This window comes from Crotalus tigris, unplaced genomic scaffold, assembly GCF_016545835.1.
Source record: "Crotalus tigris isolate CLP2741 ecotype Arizona unplaced genomic scaffold, ASM1654583v1 scf7180000017975.10810073628:1450386, whole genome shotgun sequence".
In the NCBI taxonomy this organism is placed as follows: domain Eukaryota; kingdom Metazoa; phylum Chordata; class Lepidosauria; order Squamata; family Viperidae; genus Crotalus; species Crotalus tigris.
In genome coordinates, this window is record NW_024096754.1 from 983979 (window position 1) to 996715 (window position 12737).

Sequence of the window (12737 nt, forward strand, 5' to 3'; positions counted from 1 at the left end):
GTTGCTTCATGCTACCTGCTGTTACATTCTTCCTATCTCTTAGCTTGAGGAAGAGACTGATAGAATTTGTAGATCAGGATTGAACTACGGGGTCCTGGGTGCTCTTTGAGCTGGGTGGTTTTCTTGCGGACGTTTCATGACCCAACTAGGGAACACCATCAGTGCTAGAAGGGAGTGGAAAGGGGAAGGAAGGAAGGAAGGAAGGAAGGAAGGAGAGAGAGAGAGAGAGAGAGAGAGAGAGAGAAGAACTGTGGGGGTCCTTGGTGCTCTCTGAGCTGGGTGGTTTTCTTGTGGACGTTTCATGACCCAACTAGGGAACACCATCAGTGCTAGAGGGAGTGGTGAAGGAGGAGGAGGAATATGGGGTCCTGGGTGCTCTCTGAGCTTGGTGGTGTTTCATGACCCAACTAGGGAACATCATCAGTGCTAGAAGGGAGTGGAAAGGGGAAGGAAGGAAGGAAGGAAGGAAGGAAGGAAGGAAGGAAGGAAGGAAGGAGAGAGAGAGAGAGAGAGAACTGTGGGTCCTTGGTGCTCTTGAGCTTGATGGTTTTATTGTGGACGTTTCATGACCCAACTAGGGAACATCATCAGTGCTAGAAGGGGCTCGTATATAAACAGAGAGCAAACCCCCCTCCCTTCTAGCACTGATGATGTTACCTAGTTGGGTCATGAAACATCCGCAAGAAAACCACCCAGCTCAGAGAGCATCAAGGAACCCCTCACCCCCACAGTGAGACACACTTTTTAATCTAAAGCCAAGTAAACACTTTTGCGTGTACACACAGTGTACACACAGTTTATGCCAGCCAGCCGTCACTTAACCATTGTAGAATTGAGGTTTGGCTCCCAAGTCAACGAGTGTAGGAATTCTCTTGTCGGCGTGTCCGTATTTGCATCATCCTTTTTTTAAAAAGGGCAAACGTGTCAGGTGTTTTCAACCCTCGTGTTGACGCGCAATAATAATGTGTAGCTTCAGCCTCTTTCGAAGCCGATGGGCGTGGTGTCCGGAGCGCAGAAATTTTGGAAAAATATTTTGAAACCGTTTAGTGGTTTCCCCATTGTTCTTTTTTTTTTTTTTTCCCCTCGGAAAGTGAAAGTTGGCTTACTGAAAAAGAGAGAGAGAAAAAAACCTGGCCAAGATTTCTGAGCTAGTTCCGCCCCACTCCTTGTTGCTTTTTTTTTTTTTTCCCCTGAAACTTAACTTGAAAAACTAGTTTAAGTGGAAGTGGTTGAGCTGATGGCTGTCGTAACTCCGAAAGTTTGCGGTCTATTTATTTATTTGTTTATTGCAAGCGGGAAATGTTTATTAACCAATCGCTCCAAAGTGTAAAAAAAATAATAATTAGCTACAGATCGATTTTGGGATCGGCGTGGGGCGGTTTGATGCCGTCTGTCGTGGGTGTGTGTGATGGGCAGTTTGGGTGTACAGGTGGATCCTCGACGTATTACCACAGTTGAGCTCAACAATTCCGTCGCTAAGCGGGGCATTTTGTTAAGGGGTTTTTGACCCCTTTTACGACCATTCTCGCCACAGTTGGGAATTGGATCACGGCGGTTGTTGAAATGAATCTAGCTTTGCTTATCAGACGGTCGCAAAAGGGGGAATCGCGTGTGACCCCCGGGACCCAGCGACCGTCGTAAATGTGAACCAGTTGCCAAAGCGCCTGAATTTTGATCACGGCGACCGTGGGGTCGTAAGTGTGAAAACTGGTCCTAAGTCACTTTTTTCAGTACTGTTGTAACTTTGAACGGTCACTAAATGAGCTGTTGTAAGTCGAGGACTTGCCTGCATTTCCCCCTTTTTAAAAAAATTCCAGCTCTTAGCTGTCGTCTTCTCTTCCATCCAGTTTGGCTATTAAAATAAGAATATTATTTAGTTACAGAACTTACCCCGGTAGTCCTTGACTTACGACCATCATTTAGTGAGCGTTAATACGGGTCTTTCAGGGGCTCCTTTCAACTTGGGTTTGAAGTTCTTACACACACACACACACACACACACACGCCACATGACCACATTTTGGCTCGCCATTGACGGCCGTTTCAGCTGACCGTGACTTGTGACATTTTGTGCCAGAAACACACCTTTATTTCTAGTTTCCTGCCAAAAACACCCGTTATGGACAATGGGTTTGCTTAACCGTCTGCGGCGGTTCACTTAAATCACCAAAAAGACTGCAAAAACCAGGCACGATCCGTTTAGCGGCCAGCACGACTCGCAGTTATAACCCTGGGCTCAATGATGGTTGTAAGCTGAGGACTCCCTGTATGTTTCCTGGGCTTATGGGACTCGTAGGGAGATAGGCGGTTTAGAGCAGCCTAATGAAATGGATTCTGATTACCATTGTCTTCTGAACGTATCTCAGCTTGATCGTGAGTCATTGATGAGAATTCCTGTGAATTAAAGTAATCCTTTTTCGATCTGTTTAAAAAAAAAAACAACAGGTAAAAACAAAACACTGAATTTTAGGGATATATATGAATGATGGGGACCCCTGTCTCCCACAGCCCCTTTATCTGCAAAAGGCGCATTTTTCAACCCTTTTAGGATGCGGTATAATATTAAAAATTCTAAATGGGGGCGGTGGGGGGGTGGCCACGGTTGGAAACCCCCCCCCCTTTCCGGTTTAGAATTTATAATTTTATACCTTATCCTGGGGGATTCTGGGAGTTGAAGTCCCCAAGTCTTAAAAGTTGCCCCTATTGGACACCCCAGTTCTAATTTATAGAATTGTAGGACACTTTGTCCTGTAGCCACATTACTTGGGCGTGGGGGGGGGGGTCTGTGGGTCCTTTATTTTCCAGGAACAGGAATCGATCCTGGTCCCAGCTCCCCCCCTCTTCCCCCCCCCCAGTTAAGTGGAATGCATGACCTCATTCCTTAATATTCTTCGGCATCTCGGTGGGTCCCCCAGCAAAGCTCTCTGTTCTTTGTTCACTAATTTCTGAGTCCTGCTCCTTCATAGCTCAGCCTTTTTTGACCGGCCTTTTCCCCCTAGGGTCCACTGCCTTTTTTCCTGCAAGGAATTGAGAAAGCCTGGAAAACACCTCCCCCCCCCCCACCACCATCCTGCTTGCAAACTCAGCCACAGCTCCAAAAAGTTCTGAAGAGTTCCCGGCCCACCAGTTCATCCCTCCCGCTCCCATTGTCCCCCAACAGGCTGGGCTGCTCCAGATTGGGATGCAGGAAAAATAAAGACCCTCTTTGAGAGAGATGGAGAGGGGGGAGGGAGGGAGGAAGGAGGGAGGGAGGGAGAGGGAGGAAGAAGTGGGGAGAGAGGAAGGAAGGAATAAAGGAAGAAGGAAGGAAGGGGGAGGGAGGAAGGAAGGAATAAAGGAGGAAGGAAGGGGGAGAGAGGAAGAGGGAGGGAGGGAGGAAAGAAGGAATGGGGAGAGAGGAAGGAATGAGGAAGAGGGAAGGAGGGAGGGAGGAAGAAGGGGAGAGGGAGGGGGAGGAAGGAAGGAAGGGAGAGAGGAAGGAACGAGGGAGGAAAGCGGAGGGAGGGAGGAAGAAAGGAAGGGGGAGGGAGGAAGGAAGGAGGGAGGAAGAAAGGAAGGGGGAGAGAGGAAGGAAGGAAGGAATAAAGGGAAGGAAGGGGGAGGGAGGAAAGAAGGAAGAAGGAAGGGGGAGGGAGGAAGAAAGGAAGGAATGAGGAAGCGGGAGAGAGGAAGAGGGAGGGAGGGAGGGAGGAATGAGGGAGGAAGAAGGAATGGGGAGAGAGGAAGGAGTGAGGAAGAGGGAAGGAGGGAGGAAGAAGGGGAGAGGAAGGGAGAGGAAGGAAGGAAGGAAGGGGGAAAGAGGAAGGAATGAGGGAGGAAAGCGGAGGGAGGAAGGAAGAAAGGAAGGGGGAGGAAGGAAGGAAGGAAGCTCACGCTCCATCATGAACTATGGATGACATTCAGTCCCTCGTGGACCCTTTCTGAGCTTTGGAGGAGACAAATTTTAGAGATTTTATAGTAGTCCAAAAGTTTGGGAGATAGTTCAGTGTGTGTGTGTGTGTGTGTGTAGAGCTGGGCAGGAAACTGTGGCTTTACACACCGTCTGCTCGGCCCAGATTTTGTTTAGCACCGCCTGACTGACTAACCTGTAATTGTCCACCTTCCTGCAACCTCCGAAGTCGTAAACGGTGGTTTGCAAACCGCACTGGCAAGGTCTTGTGAGGGAAGTTAAACAGAGGGAGCGGCAATTTCCCCACTGGAAATCAAAGTTAACGCCACCCACACCCACTCTGAGCAACACAAAGTACACAATATTCCGGACGTTGCCCAGATCTCCGTCTTATCAATGCAGGGAAGGAGTGTAGCTAGTCCTCGACTTACGACAGTTCATTTTAGCGACCATTCAAAGTTACGACGTTACTAAAAAAGGACCGTTTTTCACACTTAACGACCGTCGCAGCATCCTCACGGTCACGTGGTCAAAATTCCAGACAGTTGGCAACTGACTCCTATTTATGACAGTCACAGTGTGTCCTGGGGGTCACGTGATCCCCTTTTGCAACCTTCTGACAAGCAAAGTCAATGGGGGAAGCCGGATTCATTTAACAACTGGGTGACTCACTTAACAACGGCAGTGATTCCCTTAATAACTGTGGCAAAGGAAGGTCGTAAAATTGGCCCAAACTCACTTAACAAAGGTCTCGTTTAGCAATATAATTTTGGGGCGTAATTGGTCATAAGTCGAGAACAACCTATCCGGACCAAGGAGAACCAGGGTCAGGTCTATCTATCCCCAACCAGGTTAGCTTAGTCCAGGGGGTCTTCAAACATGGCCCTTTGATGACTTGTGGACTTCAACTCCCAGAATTCCTTAGCCAGCCTCCATTTTGTTTGTTAGATTTAAGCCAGGGATCTTCAAATTTGGCCCTTTGATGACTTGTGGACTTCAACTCCCACAATTCCTCAGCCAGCCTCCATTTTGTTTGTTAGATTTAAGTCAGGGGTCTTCAAACTTGGCCCTTTGATGACTTGTGGACTTCAACTCCCACAATTCCTCAGCCAGCCTCCATTTTGTTTCTTAGATTTAAGCCAGGGGTCTTCAAACTTGGCCCTTTGATGACTTGTGGACTTCAAGTCCCAGAATTCCTCAGCCAGCCTCCATTTTGTTTGTTAGATTTAAGTCAGGGGTCTTCAAACTTGGCCCTTTGATGACTTGTGGACTTCAACTCCCACAATTCCTCAGCCAGCCTCCATTTTGTTTGTTAGATTTAAGCCAGGGGTCTTCAAACTTGGCCCTTTGATGACTTATGGACTTCAACTCCCAGAATTCCTCAGCCAGCCTCCATTTTGTTTGTTAGATTTAAGCCAGGGGTCTTCAAACTTGGCCCTTTGATGACTTGTGGACTTCAACTCCCAGAATTCCTCAGCCAGCCTCCATTTTGTGTGTTAGATTTAAGACAGGGGTCTTCCAACTTGGCCCTTTGATGACTTTTGGACGTCAACTCCCAGAATTCCTCAGCCAGCCTCCATTTTGTTTGTTAGATTTAAGCCAGGGGTCTTCAGACTTGGCCCTTTGATGACTTGTGGACTTCAACTCCCAGAATCCCTCAGCCAGGCATGCGTGCCTGGCTGAGGAATTCTGGGAGTTGAAGTCCACAAGTCATCAAAGGGCCAAGTTTGAAGGCCCCTGGCTTAGTCTCACCTCTGGGCTGTTGTTTACGAAGCCATCTTGGAGGCAGGGAACGCCACCTCTTACTCTTCCCACATCTGTGCAAGCAGAAACTCGAAGGTTACCCACAGATTAGCCAGGCTTGTAATCTCAGTGGGGTGGAGGAGGGAGTTTGGGCTGGACCAGGAAGTCTAATCAAAAGGAGAACAAGATCAAAGGAAAAAGCAGCTTACATTTCTCAAGGGCGCCAAGAAGGAAAAGCTTTGCCTGAGACTTTGAACCTTCTCCGGACTTCAAATGCTTCAGAAGGCGGGTGTCAGATGTTGCTTAACCCTGGTTCTAGCAGCTCGACCACCATCTCCAGTTGTGTAGAGCTAATGTCTTCCCTCCAGACAACGCTATAGGGCAGGGGTCTTCAAACTTGGCCCTTTGATGACTTGTGGACTTCAACTCCCAGAATTCCTCAGCCAGCCTCCATTTTGTTTGTTAGATTTAAGACAGGGGTCTTCAAATATGTCCTTTTAGGACTTGTGGACTTCAACTCCCAGAATTCCTCAGCCAGCCTCTATTTGTTTGTTAGATTTAAGCCAGGGGTCTTCAAATTTGGCCCTTTTGATGACTTGTGGACTTCAACTCCCAGAATTCCTCAGCCAGCCTCCATTTTGTTTGTTAGATTTAAGACAGGGGTCTTCAAACTTGGCCCTTTGATGACTTGTGGACTTTAACTCCCAGAATTCCTCAGCCAGCTTCCATTTTGCTTGTTAGATTTAAGACGGGGGTCTTCAGACTTGGCCCTTTTATGACACGTGGACTTTAACTTCCTCAGCCTGGCTGAGGAATTCTGGGAGTTGAAGTCCACCAGTCATCAAAGGGCCAGGTTTGAAGACCCCTGGCTTAAATCTAACAAACAAAATGGAGGCTGGCTGAGGGATTCTGGGAGTTGAAGTCCAGAAGTCATCAAAGGGCCAAGTTTGAAGACCCCTGCTATAGAGCATTGCACATCAGAACAACTAGACACAAGAATAGCCCCCCCCCCCCCCCCGTGCATTCCTCTGCTAAACAACTCATTCCTACAACACTGTCAAACTATCCAGTAAGGCTGTGTGACTGTTCTTCTCCTCGTCTTTCCTATTACTTATCTCCTTATCTTCTTTTGACTTATAACTTTGTTACTTCTTACGATTTATATTAATTGCTTTATTTGGTATCCTAATATGGATTTATGTTGTTTGCTTATTAGGTATCCTATGACTATCGCTAAGGGTTGCATCTTATAATTTATGATGATTTTTTTTATGTTGATTATGATCATGACTTATCACCTGTTGTTTTGTATGTACACTGAGAGCTTATGCACCGGAGACAAATTCCTTGTGTGTCCAATCACACTTGGCCAATAAAGAATGCTTCTATTCCATTCCATTCCATTCCACTCCACTACATTCCATTCCACTCCATTTCCATTCCATTTATTCTATTCCACTCCATCTATTCTGTTCTGTTCTATTCTTTCCCATTCTATTCTATTTTATTCTGTTCTATTCTGTTCTGTTCTATATCCTATTTTCTATTCTATTCTATTCTATGCCATATTCTATTTTACTCTAGTCTATTCTATATCTTCTATTCTATTCCCTATTTTCTATTTTATTCTATTCCACCCCACCCCTCTGTATTTTATTTTCTATTCCATTCCATATTTTCTATTCTATTCTACTCTGTTCTATTCTACTCTATTCTATATCTTCTATTTTATTCTATTCTGTTCCCTATTTTCAATTCTATTCCACTCCACTCCACTCTATTTTTTCTGTTCTATTCTATTCCATTCCATTCCATTTCATTCCGTTCCATATTTTCTATTCTATTCTATTCTATTCTATGCCATGCCATGCCATGCCATTCCATTCCTTTCTCTTCTGTTCCGTTCTGTTCCATTCTCCTATTCTATTCTGTTCTGTTCTGTTCTATTCTATGCCATATTCTATCCTATCCTATTCTCTCCTATCGTATTCTATTATACTCTGTATTCTATCCTATCTTCCACTCTAAAGGTATCAGCCAAGGCCCAAATGCTTGTGGTTAAGCGCGATTTGCCCCATTTCACGCCCTTTCTCACCACAGTTGTTAAATGAATCTCTTTTCGGTGCCGTTGTTACTTTGAACAGTTGCTAAATGAATGGCTGTAAGTCGAGGATTGCCTGCATTCCTCCTTCATCTACGCAGGGCTTTACTTCCCAAGAGAGAAAAATATTTTTTGCGGTTTCTCCTCTCTCCCTCCAAGCTAATTGTCTTCATGAGTTCCCTGCGACCTCTTTTGTTCTAGCCATTTGTTACATACCTGAAAGTTCTGCAGGTGATGGGGTTTTTATCAACCCTGCAACATCAGCCTAAAAGGCAAGGTGTAGTTTGAAAACTTAACGCACTTCACAAAGCTTAAGGAAGCAGCTGGAAACCTGTAGCCTAAAAGCATCCTTGTTCTTCCTGGGCCCCGTGCATGTTGTCATTTTGGCTAACAGGCCAAGAAACCTTGGTTGTGGCTTGCTTCTAAGGTCCTTGCTTAAAAAATATGCAGAGAGGGAGATGGCCGGTTTTAAAATGAGAGAGAGGTGGATGGATAGAGATAGAAACACGGATGGCTGGATGGATGGATGGCTGGATGGATGGATGGATGGGTTATATAGATGGGGAAAGAGAAAGAAAGAGGTGGATGGATAGAGATAGAAACACGGATGGATGGATGGATGGATGGATGGATGGATGGATGGATGGATGGATGGATGGATGGGTTATATAGATGGGGGAAGAGAAAGAAAGAGGTGGATAGATAGGGATAGAGGCGTGGATAGATGAATGGGTGGCTCTGTGTGTGTAGAACAGAATAACAGACTTGGAAGGGAGCTGGGAGGTCCTCTAGTCCAGCCCCTTGCTCAGGGAGGAAACTCTGTACCATTTCAGAGAAAGGGTTGTCCAATCTCTTCTTAGAAACGTTCAGTGTTGTAGCACTCACAGCTTCTGGAAGCAAGCCTTTTCACTGATTGTGTGTGTGTAGAGGGGGGGGGAAGGAGGAAGGAAAGAGAAGGAAGGAAGAGAAAGAAAAAGAAAGAGAAAAGGAAGGAGGGAGGGAGGGAGGAAGAAAAGAGAAGGAAGGAAGGAAGAAAAAGAAAGAGAAGAGGGAGGGAAGGAGGAAGGAAAGAAAATAAAAGAGGGAAGAGAAGAAAGAGAAAGAAAGAAAGAAAGAAAGAAAGAAAGAAAGGGAGGAAAGGAGGAAGGAAAGAAAATAAAGGAGGGAAGGGAAGAAAGAAAAAGAAAGAAAAAAGAAAGAAAAGGAGGGAAGGAGGAAGGAAAGAAAATAAAGAAAAAATAAAAGAAGGAAGAAAATAAATTTCTCTTGAAGGAGAGCCCCTGTGCTTTGGGGGTAGGCTGCCTTGAAGTAATGGCTGATGGTTTTTGATGCCGCACTCCCCCTCCCCCTTGCCCCCCCGCACTCTCTGTCCAGCCAGGGCTCTTAAGTCATGAGTAAACCAGTTGTACAACTTGTTCTTTTTATCTCTTTGCAGGAGCCCAGCAATAAACGTGTCCGGTCACTGGCCCGGGTCACCTCCTTGGCCAACCTGATTTCGCCTGTACGAAATGGTGCCGTGCGTCGCTTCGGGCAGACCATACAGGTAGGGAGGTGCTTGAGCAGCGGGCTGGACTAGAAGACCTCCAAGGTCCCTTCTAGCTCTATTCGATATTCAGGTGGGCGAGCGAGCCCGAGCTGTGGGGCAGAGGTGGTTCAAAGAGCTGCGGATCCCAGACAGGATTTGGGCGCCCATCTCTGGTGCCAGGATGTTCCCCTTTTTAAGACGCTTTCTGAGCCGCACGAATCTGAAGAAGCTCAGGCCAATTTCATGGTGGGCCAAGCCAGAGAGAGAAGTGGGGGGATTGGGTTGTCGACCTGCATGTGTGGAGACTGAAAGCCACCTGTGACATATTGTTGTAGGTGTGGAAGCTTGCTTGTCCACCATGGGGATGTTCCCCCTGGCGGAATCTTTTGTGTAAGAAGTTCAACCTGCTTTCTCTAGCGTAGTGGTCTCCAACCGTGGCTACTTTGAGACTTGTGGACTTCAACTCCCAGAATTCCTCAGCCAGCATTTAGAATAGCATAGCATAGCATAGAGAATGGAATGAAATAGAATATAGAGTAGAGTAGAATAGAGTAGAATAGAATAGAATAAGAATAGAATAGAAAGAAAATATGGAATAGAGTAGAATAGAATAGAATAGAATAGAATAGAATAGAATAGAATAGAATAGAATAGAATAGAATAGAATAGAATAGAATAGAAAATATGGAATGAGATGGAAGGGAAGGGAGTAGAATGGAATGGAGTAGAACAGAATAGAATAGAATTACAGAATAGAATAGAATGGAACAGAATAGAATGGAATAGAATTACAGAATAGAATAGAATAGAATTACAGAATAGAATAGAATAGAATAGAATTATGGAATGGAATGGAATAGAACGGACGGAATAGAATTACAGAATGGAATAGAATAGAATTACAGAACAGAATAAAATTACAGAATAGAATAGAATAGAACAGAAAACTTTATTGTCACTTTAAATGTACACTAATCAGCATACATTAAAATGAGATTTCGTTGCCTGCAGCTCTCAAAGGGTAACTGCCTGCAATATACCTTTCCTAAACATGATCATAAATAAATAAATAAACAAACTATGCATATACCCACATAACACACAGATAACGTGGCCCAGAAAAACAACACAGTCTAGTTCGAATGTATACACACACACACACACACACACACACACGGCAAAGAAAAAACAAATCTTGCCGGTTTACCAGATGGAGGGAACCAAACTGCTCAGGCTGCAAGGGTTTGAAAAAAAAAAATAAATGGAATTTCTTAACGCTCATCGTTGCTAACGGACTGTTTCTTCCCCCCCCCTCCCCCAATCTGTTCCTCCAGTCTTTCTCCCTCCGCAGCGACAACAAATCCCCAGCTAGCGGTCAGAAGCTGTGCAGCCGGCTAACGGCCCCCACCCCTCCCAAAAGACGGAACAGCGTGCTCTGGTCTGAGACGTTGGACGTCACTATGAAGGAGACGCTCAGCACCAAGGAAATCAAACGCCAGGAGGTAAGACTGAGCTTGGAGCAGCGGAATGGCCCTTGGGCCAAGGCCGGCTCAGGGATGGCGCTTGCAGGAGCCGATCCTGAAGCTTCTCCCATTTTTATTGGTGCGCCGTGGTGGCATAGTGGTTAGAAGACGGTACTGCAGGCGACTTCTGCCCACTGCCGGCAGTTCGATCCTGACCGGCTCATGGTTGACTCAGCCGTCCATCCTTTGGAGGTTGGTTAAAATGAGGACCCAGATGGTTGGGGGGGGGCAATATATTGACTCTGTAAACCACTTAGGGCTGTAAAGCACCGTGGAGCGGTATATAAGTCAAAGGCAGGGGTAGGCAACCTTGGCTCCTTTATGACTCATGGACTTCAACTCCCAGAATTCCTGAGCCAGCCAGGCTGAGGGGAAAGGGAGAGGTTTCTAAACTGAGCCAGGCTGGCTCAGGAATTCTGGGAGTTGAAGTCCCCAAGTCATGGGAGGGGGCAAAGTTTCCCTCATGCTGGCTCAGGAATTCTGGGAGTTGAAGTCCACCAGTCGTAAAAGAGCCAAGGTTGTCTACCCCTGGTCTAGGATGCTCACCGCTTAGAACAGGAGGACTTAGGACAGGGGTAGGCAACCTTGGCTGCTTTATGACTGGTGGACTTCAATTCCCAGAATTCCTGAGCCAGCCATGCTGAGGGGAAAGGGAGAGGTTTCCAAGCTGAGCCAGTCATAAAAGATCCAAGGTTGCCTACCCCTGGTCTAAGGGCTATTGCTAAGTCCTAAAGAAGGAAGAGGGAGGGAAGAAGGAAGGAAGGAAGGAAGGGCTGTGTGGTGCAGTGGTTAGAAGGCTCATCCTGACCGGCTCAAGGTTGACTCAGCCATCCATCCCTCCGAGGTTGGTTAAAATTAGGACCCAGATGGTTGGGGGGGGGAACATATTGTGTAAACCACTTAGAGAGGGCTGTAAAGCACTGTGGAGCGGTATATAAGTCTAAGACAAGTGCTATTGCGAAGGAAGGAAGGGAGGAAGGAAGGAAGGAAGGAAGGAAGGAAGGAAGGAAGGAAGGAAGGAAGGAAGGAAGGAAGGAAGGAAGGAAGGAAAACGGACGGCAGGAGAGGAGAGGTTTTGGGTGCTCCAGGTAATTTTTAAAAAGAGACTGGACAACCATTTGTCTGAAATGGCAGAGGGTCTCCTGCTTGAGCTGGGGGTTGGACTAGATGACCTCCAAGGTCCCTTCCAACTCTATTACTCTGTCTCTTACCCAGAAGTAACTCCATTTGTGGTTCTTGGTTCTTGACAGAAAGCAGGTTAGCAATCTTAACCCATAGTAACCCAACCAAGCTAGTAAGACTGTGAAGTCTTCAAAAGAAGCTTCTTACAGACCGGGCCTTCCGTTTTTCTTACGTCTCTGCAGGCCATCTACGAACTTTCTCGAGGCGAGCAGGATTTGATTGAGGACCTGAAGCTTGCCAGAAAGGTGGGTCTCTCCCTACACTTGTTGACTTTGGTTGATAACCCTGCAAGGGACTCAAGTTTCTTCAAAGAGATCACGAGCCGCCAATTAAAATGGGCTTCTTCCGTGGCTCGGCCTTTCTCCTCCTCCTCCTCCTCCTCCTCCTCCTCCTCCTCCTCCTCCTCCTCCTCAGTGGCAACCTCTTCCCAATAGTAGCAAGAGAGCCATCGACTGCGTAACCAATCCTCAAATTAACGACCACAATCGACAACAGACTTTCCGTTGCTAAGCCAAGCGATGACGTGCTTCGCGGTCGATTTTACTATTTATTTATTTATTTTATTTTGGCCACTGTGGTTCATTAAGTGAATCGCTGCAGTTGTTAAGTAAATCAGCGCGGTCATTAAGCGAATCCTGCACCCCCCTCCCCTCCCCCGGTTGACTTTGCTTGTCAGAAGTCCCACACAGCGATCCCATCACCCTAGGATGCTGCAACCGTCGTAAACACCAAGGGCTTTGTCCGAGCATGCCCAGTCTTACTGCGCCGAGATAA

General features: G+C 46.5%; 1 protein-coding gene across 2 annotated transcripts in view; it reads left to right on the forward strand.

The window, feature by feature from the left end:
- Positions 1–12737, forward strand: part of NET1 (neuroepithelial cell transforming 1) — an 86223-nt gene that overhangs the window by 63178 nt on the left and 10308 nt on the right. For both annotated transcript variants that reach the window (XM_039345755.1, XM_039345756.1), the window contains 3 exons: positions 9169–9276; positions 10593–10760; positions 12146–12208. In XM_039345755.1, the coding sequence (XP_039201689.1) occupies positions 9169–9276; positions 10593–10760; positions 12146–12208 (339 nt within the window). The remainder of the gene's footprint in view (positions 1–9168; positions 9277–10592; positions 10761–12145; positions 12209–12737) is intronic.